Source organism: Cicer arietinum, chromosome 2, assembly GCF_000331145.2.
Source record: "Cicer arietinum cultivar CDC Frontier isolate Library 1 chromosome 2, Cicar.CDCFrontier_v2.0, whole genome shotgun sequence".
Taxonomy (NCBI): Eukaryota; Viridiplantae; Streptophyta; class Magnoliopsida; order Fabales; family Fabaceae; genus Cicer; species Cicer arietinum.
This window is the reverse complement of record NC_021161.2, coordinates 44,728,616-44,742,189: the sequence shown is the minus strand read 5'-3', so window position 1 is coordinate 44,742,189 and position 13,574 is coordinate 44,728,616. Positions and strand designations below refer to the sequence as shown.

The 13,574-nt window shown below is 31.1% G+C and overlaps 1 protein-coding gene and 1 pseudogene across 1 annotated transcript; both read right to left on the bottom strand.

Annotated features, from left to right (window-relative positions):
* Positions 1–234: 234 nt before the first annotated feature.
* LOC113787185 (pectinesterase 4-like) lies at positions 235–1,738 on the bottom strand (annotated as a pseudogene).
* Positions 1,739–8,516: 6,778 nt separating this feature from the next.
* LOC101500456 (folylpolyglutamate synthase) lies at positions 8,517–13,568 on the bottom strand. The gene is given in 16 exon segments (XM_012716578.3): positions 8,517–8,869; positions 9,450–9,601; positions 9,751–9,903; positions 10,050–10,103; positions 10,106–10,124; positions 10,239–10,535; positions 10,613–10,777; positions 10,930–11,007; positions 11,135–11,181; positions 11,495–11,555; positions 11,701–11,757; positions 11,868–11,951; positions 12,472–12,532; positions 12,857–12,966; positions 13,148–13,213; positions 13,420–13,568. Coding segments are annotated over 16 exon segments (1,503 nt in total). The 5' UTR covers positions 13,459–13,568; the 3' UTR covers positions 8,517–8,809.
* Positions 13,569–13,574: the final 6 nt, after the last annotated feature.

Here is a 13,574-nt window from a genome sequence, read left to right as displayed (position 1 = left end):
CTTATTTTTTTTTATAGATTTGTATGGCAGTTTATTTTTAGCACATACAGGTGCATGTCTAGTATATATTAAAGTTTATTTTTACTTTGTATTAATTCAATACATAGTTTATGTGCATAGCATGGATTCAAGTTCTAGTCTATATAGAAATAATATTAATTGTAGATTGTTTTTTCTTTGATAATTAAGGATTCGATTGTTATACAATATTATTTATAACAATTATGGTTATAATTAAAATACAAAGTATTGTAGTTGAAATGAAACAAAGAAAATATCATAAGCCTGTAATTCTATATTGTATGGCACGCCATTGAAAGGCAGCCAAGTGCTTTCATTAACCCATGGTTCAGCAATGAATCTAACAGCTTCATATTTGATAATGACACATTTTGCCCATTTAATTCTTGCTATAGCATTGACACCAAATCCAATGTTTTCAAACTCAACGAAGTAAGACTTTTCAGTGTTTGTTTCATTAATTTTCCATATCATATATTCATCTCGTTGAATAAAATCATCAAAATAATTGTTAATGAAGACCTCCCTTGAAAAAGTGTTATATGGCCTTGCATTGTAAATCTTCATTCTAAAAGAATATAGCTCAATGTCTGGCATGATGGAACAATTTCAGAGAACTATTCCAGTGTGCACGTCCTTTTGGAATGAGCCATTTTCCACCACAACGTTTTCTTCTCATTGAATGGGTTCCTAACCACGATCTTGGAGTTCTAGAACAAGGTAGTACCATACTTACCGAAGATAAAATCAATGGTTCCATAAATCTCACACTTACGATAGAATTGATAACCATTGTTTCCATACACACAATGTGTCTTGATAACCAAGAAATGCACACCAGAAGAATACTGAGTGATCACCTTCAACACGAAGTGCAACTACTTGTTGAGCTTTTGGACCAGCTTTATTCTCAAATGCAATTGACATGGCAATGAAGTCTTTACCAAAGTGGCTGCAAGCACATTTAAATATCCAAAAATTATCACATAAGATTAATTAGATAATTACACATTATATTTAATTTTCGTTCACCTACCAAAATAAAAATTACCCAAATTTTGCATTAAAAAGCAATTTTTAAATAAATTTTCTATTAAATTAAATATGTTTTTGCTCTCTTCTTAATTAACATAACTATTGTACACGATTTGTATTTAACTAACAAATTAAAATCTAATAAACATACTATATTAACATAATAGAATCTTTATTTAATATTTTCTCTCTCCCACTTCTCAACTTACATAATTATCAAGATAACTTTATACTCTCTATTAACTTTAAGAAATATTGATGAATAAAATAGTGAGAATTAATAATTAACTTACAGAATGTGGCGATTTCGGGTATTTTGAGTCCATTCTGAACGCTCTTGTTTCTAGTGATAATTGTGTTTGTAGGATAATCACCGTATAATAAAATTTTATTTTTTTTAGGATCGATAGTAATGTACTCATGGTAGACATCCATTTTAACATATATAACATATCTTCAACAAGGCGAACTAGACCTTTTTATATTGGCCACTTCCATCCTTGGCCACAATGGTGTTGGATTGACCTAGACCTTTTTGGAGCTCAGACAACAAGATACTATCATCAATAGAAAACCATGTAGGATAACCTTCGTGATCCACTTCAACAAGGCGACGAGATGCAAACACCTTTTTATAGCCACCAGTGCTGACCACTATGAGTACGATGTGTTCAAGGATCATGACGAGCTAGCAAAACGTGATGTGTTCAAGGATCTCATCTTGCAAGATTTTACCAAAGGCTTATTTTAAAATAATTCATAAAAGACTAATGAAAGCTTAGGTGAGTAAACTTTGTTAATGTGCTTCTAAGTGGGCAGCAAGAGGTTTATATGAAGCAAGAGGTTTTCAGAAGAGATGGACATGTCGTGGAGATTTTTATGAAAGTGGTGGAGTGTTTGATATATGTCATGAGACTAGTTAAATTGATGGAGTACATGAAAGGTTATAGAAAAATAGAGGAAGAAGTGTGTAGGTATATCTATAGAAAAGTCATGTATAGAAAGTGGTGGAGTGATGTATATTATAGAGGAAGAAATTGAGTTATGATAATTGTGAAGTGAAGTTTGTGTATTTATAGAGTAAGAAGATGCATCCAATTGTGCGAGGGTGTTTTCATTGCTTTGGTATTAAGTGTGAAGTTAGAATCTTACAATTAGTGCTTTCTTTTGCTTTAGCATTGCCATGTATGAATTGAATCCGACTTTTACTTTAGTTGGTTATGTATCTTTGTTAAGACAATGGCAATTATTATCAATATCATTCATGAATACTATTCTCATAGAGTTTTTTTACCTTGGTGATTAGGAAATGCATGTGACCAATGAGTTTTCCTACCTAGATTGCTAATTGAAATATTGAGTTCCAAAAAGAAAGTGAAAACAAAGCAAGATGAAAATTGGCTATTTGTTTTTTAATAATAACTATGATTGGGTCGTTATATTTTTGGGCTTCATGACAACAAGTAAAAGAAATCATTTTGAACCAAATGAATAATAAATCTTGAAAGTTGCAATAATAGCATGTTTAATTTTATATAACAAAAGTATAAAACTGCATTCTTTTACAGTAAGAGGGAAAAGAAAATATATTTATTATTTCTTTAATAAGATATTTGTCATTTCTTTATTAGTAGTCTATTTTGATAATAAATAGATAGAAACAAGCATAAAAATTATCTTGATTAGAGAATTATATTTATTGTTATTAATTAAACATAATATAAATTATCTAAGATACATAGAAATGAAAGAAAAAAAAAACTAATTTGAATTTGAATGTTATTATATAATATAATAAAAATAATAATGTCTCTGACTTCTCCTATGTCTAAAAAAACAAATTAATTCAATATTTCATATATATGAATGTGTAAAATAATCAATTAGAAAATGAATGAGTGTTGATAGTGACATGCATATTATAATAATATATGATAATAAACAAGAAAAATAGAGTTGTGAAAGGATCAAGTTGAGTGTTGTTGAAATCAAGTCCAATTGGAGAGTAGAAGGATATATAGGAAAAGTAGAGTGAGATTAAGCAAGAGCTTAATTTGTATAAGAGCTTAATTTGTATAGTGCAAGAGCTTAGTTTGTATAGTGCAAGAGTTTAATTTGAAATGGTTTTTTTTTCCTCTTTGATTTATATCACTCTCATAATTGATCCATGTATATTAATCTCCTTTGTCTTTTTCTTCACTTCATTATGTACCTTACACTTTTCTAAAATTAACCTGTTTATAATAAATTCTAAATATTGGGACACTTTTCTAACTTTGAAGATAATTATCAGGCTAAAAGATTTATTACAATGAGATTTATTCTCACTCGGCATATGAAAGATTCGTTTTGGACCGCAAGAAATCATCCACCAATTACACACACTTTTTACTTATATACATTCATTTTTTAACATTTGGAACTTTCTACAGCTATCTCACTATTATTAATTAGTTTATTCATATTTAGCTACTATTGCTTGCTTTGTAAAAAAAATAAAACTATTGCATGCTCTTTCTAGTTAAAAGAGTTCATAAAAGTAAAAGAGTGTGTAAGTTGATACTTTAGTTTTTTTTTTATATATTTGCTAAGGTGTAGATTTGTATTTGATAATTGGTTAATTAATTAATAATTTTTAAAATGTTATTTTAGAGATAAGAGTTTAATTTTTCTATTTTGATTAAAGATAAAAGTTTAATTTTGTAACTCAAAAGAATAAAATTTAAATATCGTTAAAACAATTATAAAATATAATAACTATTATTACCACTTTAATTAATCATAAATATTAAAAAAATAATAACATTAGATGATTTTTTTCTACCTCTTTCCTATGTCTTTATCAGTTTCCTTTCTTTGATAGAATCTTTAACATCCTTATTATTAGATGTATATTGCTTTATACTCATATTGTGGCCCATAGACTATTAGATACATATCTAGTACAAATTCACGTCATCTATATTTTGTTTTTAATATTTAAAAATAAGTTTTCACATAATAATTCATATAGGTAAGTTTTGTAGATCAATGGCTAGCATTTAAAGGTTAATTATTTTTTCAGATTTATAAATTAGTGTGCTTTTGTAGATTTTAATTTTAAGAAAACAATATGAATGAAGAGCTAACTTCTTGTTAATATTGATATCAACTTTAAACCCTTGTGGATCTCTTTTTTAAATTTGAAGATAATAAACTAAAAAGTGTTTTTATATATATAAAATATGAAATAAAACATTGATATATTGTGATCGGCATACTTCGACATATTGTCTTTCCTCCAAATTATTTTAAAACATATATAAAATAATTAACTAAAGAAAATTTATAGTAAATATTTTTTTAAAAAAAACCTAAATAACTTTTTAATCTTCATAGTTTATGCTCAATCAATCAAGTTGAAAAATAGATTCTTATTTTGATATCTACCCTTCTACTTCCCCTAATTATAAATTATAATGCTTGTAAAAAAATGTACGTTGAATTTCTCTTGATAATAAATCCTTTCTTTTGTTGGTAAACTTTTCTAAGCCAAAAATAACACATGACATTAATTACGTTTGAGAGATATGTCAAAAAAATGGATGTACCATGTGCACCAAAATGATCTAGGTAAGTCCTTTCCACTTTTTTATGTTGACCTCATTCTAAAGGTAGGGAATCTAATTCCCACTCTGATGGATGTAAGGAACACTCTAGATCTTAATTAACTTGACTTTTTTCTTCCTGCATTGGTTGCTCCTTTTCATCATCACCTTAAATTAGCATCGGTGGGGTACTAGTGAGACACACAATGTTACTAATGTTAAAAAACGTTTTACGAGGGAAAACAAATTTTTTGACCTTAAGGAGGGGTATTGGATGGGAGAGGTCTGTAAGGAGTCCACATAGTTTGACTAATGATTATTAGGTCTATCAATATTACATGGTTGGACGGTAGGGAGAAGAAGAATAAAATTAAGGAGATAATCATTTCTAATCATAATTTTTGGTCTAAGTCTAAAGGGACCTCAAATTTTTCTTTCTCTAGAGTTGGATTTCTAGGGGTGTGTATGGAATAGGGACGCTTAGACCACGTTGCTTTATGGTCAATAGTTATTCCAAATGTGCTTTATCTGATAAGAGAATTATGTGGAGCAACTTAGTTAGGATTGAGGATTCTTTAGAGGATAATGTGTGGTGTATGGTAAGGGATTTTCACTCGGTTCTTTCTAAAAACGGAAGAAAGAGGTGCTGTTGGGGTACGTGGGAATGACACGTTTATTGAAATTAACGAGTTTGGTAGTTTTATTTTAAACGTGGGGATTGTGCATCTTACGTGGTTCCAACCTAACGACAAGGCAACTTGATCGTATTCTTGTATTCAGGGGCTAGTTGGATATGTGGGGTATTTTCATCAAGTGTTGGTTACTAAGAGCCTCCATGAGTTGGCCACCAAGAGTTGTGCTAGGTCAATTTCTTCAAGTAGGGTGATCTTTATTCTTAAGAAGAAGGTGAAGGCTATTAAAGGGGACCTTAAAAGATGGAATAAAAAGGTTTTTGGGAACCTTGATCTTAAGATCCAACATCCAATGACTTCTTGAGGATATCAATGTATTGGATGTTAAGGCGGGCTATCTTCAGTCTTGTGTGAAGAGACGAGGGAGAAAAAGAACTTGATTTTTGCATTATTTGTGGAGAATGTGTGGGTAGAAGAGGTAGTTGATGTTCAATAGGAAATTGTTCGCTACTTCTCTCATCACTTCTTAGTGGATATGTAGAATCGACCTTTGATAGAAGGGATTGGGATGCCTAGAATTAGTTAGGAGGATAGTTATACTTTGTGGACCTCGTTCTTAGCTTCTAACAAAAATGCAGTGGTAGCTTTAATTGATGGGAATAAGAGCCTCATCCCAGATTCTTCAAAAGTTATAGGAGTCACCTTAGGGTGCAAGTGGAGTTATGCTCTTTTGAGCCACTTCTCCATTTTATTTCTTTCTATCCTTTCAATTTTTAAGCGGTCCTTATATCACTGTCATTTTAGAGTGATTTTTGTGACGTAGTCCCTTTAATATATAAGTGTTCTTAAGAACCATATTTTTACAGTGGTCATTATAGCTATATTGAGTGTATAATTCTAGAACGATTTTCTACGGTGTAGTAGAATACAATACAATTTTAACTATCTTGCACTATTTTGGACAGTGTTGCAAAACGTCTTAAAAAGAGCGACCTAGTTCGCGACTCAATCTAGTAATATCTTCGGAGGCTGAAACTTATTTTAAAAATAGTTTTCCGAAACATAAAAACAACATCACTTGTTCATCTTTTCAATTTATGTTTTGAGTTATATTATATTTTAGATTCTTACGTGAAAATATAATTTATCTCTTTGATAGTGATAACAAAGAATATGAATCCAATAAATAAAAAATCCGAGAAAATACAAAATTGACAAAGAAATTCATAATTGAACAATTTATAGAGAATGAGTGAGCAGTTAACTTTTTTGAAATAGAAGTGTATAGTTATTATATTTTATAAACGGTTAAAGAAATAATAAAATAAAATAAATAAGATTACAATCGGAAGAAAACATAAAAAGCTTGAGAGAGACAGTGTACTACATATTTTGTCATCTATTGTTAATTGTCTTAGAACCTTATCTCAAATGCTCAAGATAATTGCACTATGAACTTTCTCGATAATTAATGGTGTCTTCAATGCCTCTAACAAACTGTGTTAAACAAGACCAATCCACATCTTCAAATGCCATAATTCAATTTCAAAGTCATCAAACTAGTGAATTTTTTTATCTCAAATTTTGTCGAAGTCACGACTGATCCATGTTCACCTCGTTAATTTGTTGGGAAACTTCACTAATTCACTTCAAGATTGTTGGTAAAGATGGCAGCAAACATAATTAAACAAAACTAAGGATACTTTTGGTGATTAGGCTTCGAACAAGGCACCCAAAACTTTCATCACTCTGATCAAATCTTATTGCTTTCAATTCACTTATTCATGTACATATTACAAATGAATTTTTGTAGTCCAATTCAATGTGAGATTGAATCTACTATACGTAGCACTATAATAAACATTGTAACTATCTAGCTAAAACTAGAAAAAACAGTTAACTTGCTAACTGACTTACCAGAAAGTCATTTTAATGCACTTGCACTTGTCGACTAGACCAATAAGCCACAACAAAAAGTAAACACAACTTTAGTTTTTTAGATGAAAATTGAGCTATTTCTCTATTTGAAAATCAAACATTGTCGAAATTTCATAGTTTTTACGAGTTACTATGAACTGTGAAGCATTCATTTGAGTATGAGTTCACTTGTTTAGGTAATAGATGAATTGGTAATAGATGGCTTTTTTAAAGGAAGATGAGCATTTAAGTGCAGCCATATGTTTGTCGTTAACAATTATGTTTTGTTTATGGAGAGATATTTTCAAGAATAGATTCATCAGAGGCTCTGTATCACGATACTTCTAATCGAAAATGTATCTTCTCAATTATTTACATGTGTTATTGTCCGACACTATCATATTCATTACATTTCTCAACTGACTGTGTTTTGGATAATCTCTATGTGTGTATATTTATGTATCATTGTTATTTACTAGTTTGGTCATAATTCCATCTTGATGAACACAGGTTGTATACCTTATTCTTATTATATTTCTTGTTTTCTCCATATTTTGATCAAATTAGGTCCTTATTGTTATTGAGCTAGCCACTCGTGAAGGTACTCATTGCAAGTTCTACGTGCTTGAATCTGTTGGATATGTGTCTAATTAAATTACTCTTGTATGTAGTATTCATTAATTTTCTGTAGTTGTGAGTTTTCAACTCTATTGGATCTATAATCTTTTCACTCTAGGCTGTATTGGTTTATGCTGTTTGAATGGTTGTGCTTGATTTATTTTTGGTTGCTTTATATGGTTGATTACAGGAAATAATGCTTTAGGATAAATTAAATTTTCTTAGGCTTTCGCTTAAAACTTGTCTAATATCAAATTTTTTGAAGTGTTTATAGATAGACTCTATGAGACTATTATGCTGTAAAGGAACTTCGCTCCATGTTATTCATCTTCATATAATCATTGAAATTAAATTGATTTTGATTAATTTTTTTAACATATTTAAAAGTTCCCATAAGAGAAATTTCCTAATATAAAATCTAAACTTGAAATAGAAATTTAAAGCTTACATAAATAAATAAATAAAATAATTTTAATTTCAAATTTATTGTTCATTACTTTGACATATTCAAATATAAATTACATTTATCTTACTTTTAATAAAAATTAATTTGCATCCATCAAAATCAAGCAATCTTACATTTTAAAGGAGCAATTGCATGTCATTTAAAGGGCAATTCTATAGGAATGAATCATTAATATCGAAATTTTGAAATATATTATAAGCTACTTTCTAAATAAACAAGGACAAATTGCAAAGCCTTGAATATAGTGAAAATTATACTTTTTTCAATTCTTCAAGAGAAAAGATTAAAAAATAAAAAGACAACAAATTATGAAACCATCTTGAATCTGAAAATCAATAGCTACCACCATACAGTTGAAAATTGAAATTCATCAAAATTTTCTCTAGAGAAAACCACCATCCTAAGGATTAACCAATGGAGTCTAGAGCTGCAGGGTTGATCCCATGTGTTAAGACTTCTCAGCACTTCTTGGTGTGTTTCCAAATTATAATGCAAGCCCATCTTGAAAGAAACTTCAAAAAATTTCCATCGAATCACTTCTTAACTAATTTCAAAACGTCGCCAACAAGATGTAACGAACCAGTCACAAGGACCTGATTCATCAGTCAAACAAATTTTGCATATTAGATCTCTATACTCGGACACGATTGATAAATCGAGATGTATATATATTTTCTAGAGCAATACTATGAGTAGCGCTATTAACACATTCTCTAACATTTGTTTCCACATTTTTTTCTATTATTTGTTGAAATTCATGCAGATCCCACTATTTTCGAAATAGGTCATACCAAACCCTAACAATTCACCTAGATGAATTTCAGCGAAAATTAGAGTGTTGAAAATAGTGTGTATTACATTCACATAGTTTGTTTATTCCTCATCTACATTATCGATATTCTCTTAATGTGAGCTAGATGGTAAGAAAACATTCAACAATGTGTATCAAGTGCACATTATATTAATGTTTTATATTGTCAATCAATCACAAACGTTAGATCGTTAATAATGTTTAACTTTTGTCATAATTACTTATAAAGTCTCCTACATGATTGGTTATGATTTATCGACTGTATAAAACTTTTTACACTGTCAATTCATGAAAATTAAACTCATTATTAAATTGAGATGTGAAATCAGAAATTTGCATCTCTTTGGTGTAATTTATGTTACCTGAAAACGAACCGACTGATTTTGTTGCGCTCTGTCCCTAAGCCATTTGATTACCATTGGCAACGAGGAGAACACTGCAGTATGTTCGCAATTACTGGCACTTATTTCCATATCATCTTTTAGTTCTTCAAAAACAATGTCGGTAATTTTACCTGCTATAAGCCAACGGGATAACGGAGTAAGGTCATAAAACAATTATAAGTATGGTTCTTAATTCATTTTATAGCCACAAAATAATCACAAATAATCAAATTAGAAGTATGACTTCTTAAAACACAATTTGTATGTTATGAATCAATGCCTTTGTTGCTTTGCATGAGATTTTCCCACATTCTTTGAAGATTGAACTGCCATGACAGATCAACTTGAGAATCGGACAGTGTTGATGCTTGGGATCCAACTTTGTTATACACCGATAGACTCGGTACAAACAGCGCCTTCTTGAAATAGACTCCTACAATTTCAATTTAATTGTTTCTTTGTAAGAAGAAAGCCACTTATTTGCCAAAAACTATTAATTATAGGAAGTTTTTAATTATCGTGGGACCAAACCAATTTTGATAATTGCGTCCTAGCAAAATCCTTCGAGAGACTACTAACCATGATCAGCACATGTTTCCATCAGGCGAGGAAGAAGCAACTGAGGATCTCGGTCAAACAGTTGAACAGCAATATCTGCAGGTCATTCAACCACTTTAACTCAAAGTTCAATTAAGAAATGAATCATTAACTCTGATTAAATGAATCCACTGCATAGTTTGATTGGTAGTTTCTCAGCTTATACTGTACCTGAGCGGATTTTTGCTGGAATCCTCTTTCCACATGTTGCATCTTCACTACTTCATGCGAGGATTTAGGATTATTCGGTTGCTGACGAAACAATGTTTGGTTCGGGTTGTTTTCTTTGATAGCAAGAGAAAACCACCTAGCACAAACTTCCATGCTTTCAGGACTATGAGCGCCATCTAAAAAGAAAACAAGTTCATTTAATTGTTCACTTTTGAAGTGCCTGTCGGTAACAATCTGAGCCCTTCCTTGCAAACTTGCATTTGTTAACCCTTTTACAAACTGTTCCGGCAAAGCGTCCTTCATGCAAGTAGATTAACTACTTCATCAGTAGGGCATAAAAAAAAGACGTAAAAAGAATTACATTTTGAACTTACGGTTTGATCGAAGTGTGTGTCTCCAACATGTCCGGTCCTTTTCAACCATGTCGAGCACAGTGCAACTGCAAGACCGGCATTTAAATATTGATGTTCGCCTTCAAGACCAAGTGTTAAACCATTTAGCAATTTGGCGTCTAACGGGCGTGCCACTTGAAGAGGTACCTGGAATTAGCATGATTGGCTTAGCTTAGCTGATTGAATGCATGAATAATAAAATTTGAATTAATAATCGTAAATATTGTAGGATTATGCCAAGTGATGAGTCATTCAAATTTATTTCAAAAGAAGCAAAACATCATCATGGAAGAACATACATTCAATTTAGAAGCCTTCTCTTCAAGTACATGCATGGCTTCTTCAGGTTGTGTCACTGTAAAAGCAGGTATCCGATCCTAGAAACAAATGAGCAAATCAATACATGAAATTTATCCAGAAGAAAGTGCACATTGTCCATAGTCAACACAAAAGAACTTTTCTTCTTGAAAATAAGAAAAAAAATATTGAACATCGAAAAATTACCTTAAAGATACCAGCTTTCTCGCCAGCGATTTCGCCAAGAGTATTTCCTGTTAATAAAATTCAGAATAAGTTAACTCAACTTTAACAATAATCTTAGGGGCTCTGCTATGCATTACGAACAGTGGCAACACTAAATTTGACAAAGTCGTTTAAAACTGACCATACATGAGTAAAGTGGTAATATAGAAATGGTTGGGGGATAAAAAGGTAATTATAAATTTAAAGCAGTACATTTCTTGCATTTTGTTTACATTTTGTTCATAACAATCAGCATTAGTCAATTTTTTAAATGTATATTTTTGTAGCTATAAGCTTACATTAAATTAGAAATTACCTAGAATTCAAAAGTAGAAAACTAACCAAGAATCTCCATGTGATCATACCCTAGGGAAGTTATTCCACACACAATAGGTTCCTGAAGCTGGAATACAAACATATGTACATGAGCATGTTCCAAGATATTAACTTCTAGAAAAACTAATACAAATACCAAGTTTCAATATTTATTCATGTAGTCTTGTAATGTCAGACCAATAAATATCTGCTGAAATAAAAACTATACATACCACATTAGTTGCATCATATTTTCCACCTAATCCAACCTCCATGATAGCAACATCTACCTGCATAAAAAAATTAAAATAAAGTATTTTTCGTTATAACAACTTACCCAAAGAATTAATATATCTACCAAACAATAATTCGGTAGAAATTTAAAACACGGGGATCAAACCTGTTCTGCTGCAAATATCTTGAAGGCGAGTAAATCGAGGAAACGGAAATAGGTAGGCATTGGAACATTATCATCAGTTTTTTCCTATGCACCGTTGAAACAACAAACCAGTTACTTAATACCATGAGCAAGCACAATATCAAGTTACAAAAAATCGCAACGAGTTCACTTCTAAGTGATCACTGTGATGGTCACGCTAGCATAGGCCGAGCATATGGTATTGCTGTTATACTACACAAGAATTGTGATTATCATGGCATAACAATGCATTGGTTTTTGTTCACAACAATGTCATCAAATAGCGGCTATAGCAGTTTTGTGTAACGGAATTTCAATACACTGTTGTTTTCCATATCTACGATTGATAACACAGGATCACAGAACATAATGTGATCCTTCCAGACTCACTGTATTGACAGCTAAATCTGTGTTTTCAACTTTTCTTCTTATCTTTTTCTCTTTTTGTTTTTGTTTTTTATTTTCCAGATAACATTTGAACAGAGCCTTAATAACAACCATCATAGTTCAAAACACACAACCTTTTCATTCCTTCTATCAATTAAATAACTTTAGATTCATTTCTGTCATATGCACGGAAACATACCTTTAGTCTATCATAACACCACCAGAAGTATGCTAAAAACTTCTCTTCACAGATTTCTGTACTGCAGAAGCAACAAGAATATGCTAGATAATCGAACAACTGAAGTAGTAGTAATGCTGCAACAAAAGGAACAATATAATGTAGGTTTTCCTTATTCCACAAAATTAGGAAAATTACAAAAGTACCAGTACATACGAATAATTTCATTGCAAAACAAGTCTATCATTCACAAAGCTATCAGAATTCATAAGCCTAATTAGCATGCATCTTTGACAAAGCATATATCAGACACATAATAGAAAGTGAATTCAATAAGAGCAACATAACAAGTATATGAATGCAAAGCAAAAGGAAATAAAATCAACAAAGAATTAGAACCACTCACCCATCTAAACGAAATCTTTCTCGGATATCAATGAGGTGTGGAGATGTAAAGAGTCCGGTACGAAAACCACAGTTACGTAATATAGATTCTGTGAAGGTGCACGTAGATCCCTATTGAACCACAGTTCAAAATAACAATCTCCATCATTACAATTTGCATATAGTAACTAATTTCAAGAAGCCATAAACTACCATCCACACTACACATCAATAATTGCAAAAACCAAATTGAACTTCTCATAATGGCTTCAGTTCCAAGTAAATATCAGCCACCAAAGTAAAAAGAAATTACCTTCCCTTTGGTACCTGCCACATGGATAATCTTCATATTTGAAATCTCCTCCTCCAAATCTAGCATCTATGAAAATTATACTTCATTATTAACAACAACCATCCTAACAAAGTGACCAAATACTCAAAAGCATGGCAATCACAATTGTAGCTGTATCGATTGCATTTGTCCACATTTTATCATAATATAAAGGCTTGCGGCATAACTTATCGCAATTTAAAACTATGCTCAAAACCCAATTGTCCAATTCACAAACTTTTTCAAAACGTTACCTTTAGATACTCAAATAGAACATCAAATTGATCACCCATATTGCTACCATCAGCACGAGTGCGTTTGATGATCAAAGAGGACAAAGCCTCCAATGCTTCTTCATAGGAAGTCAACGATTGAGATTCCGGTGACCCATCACCACCTTCTGCAAAAA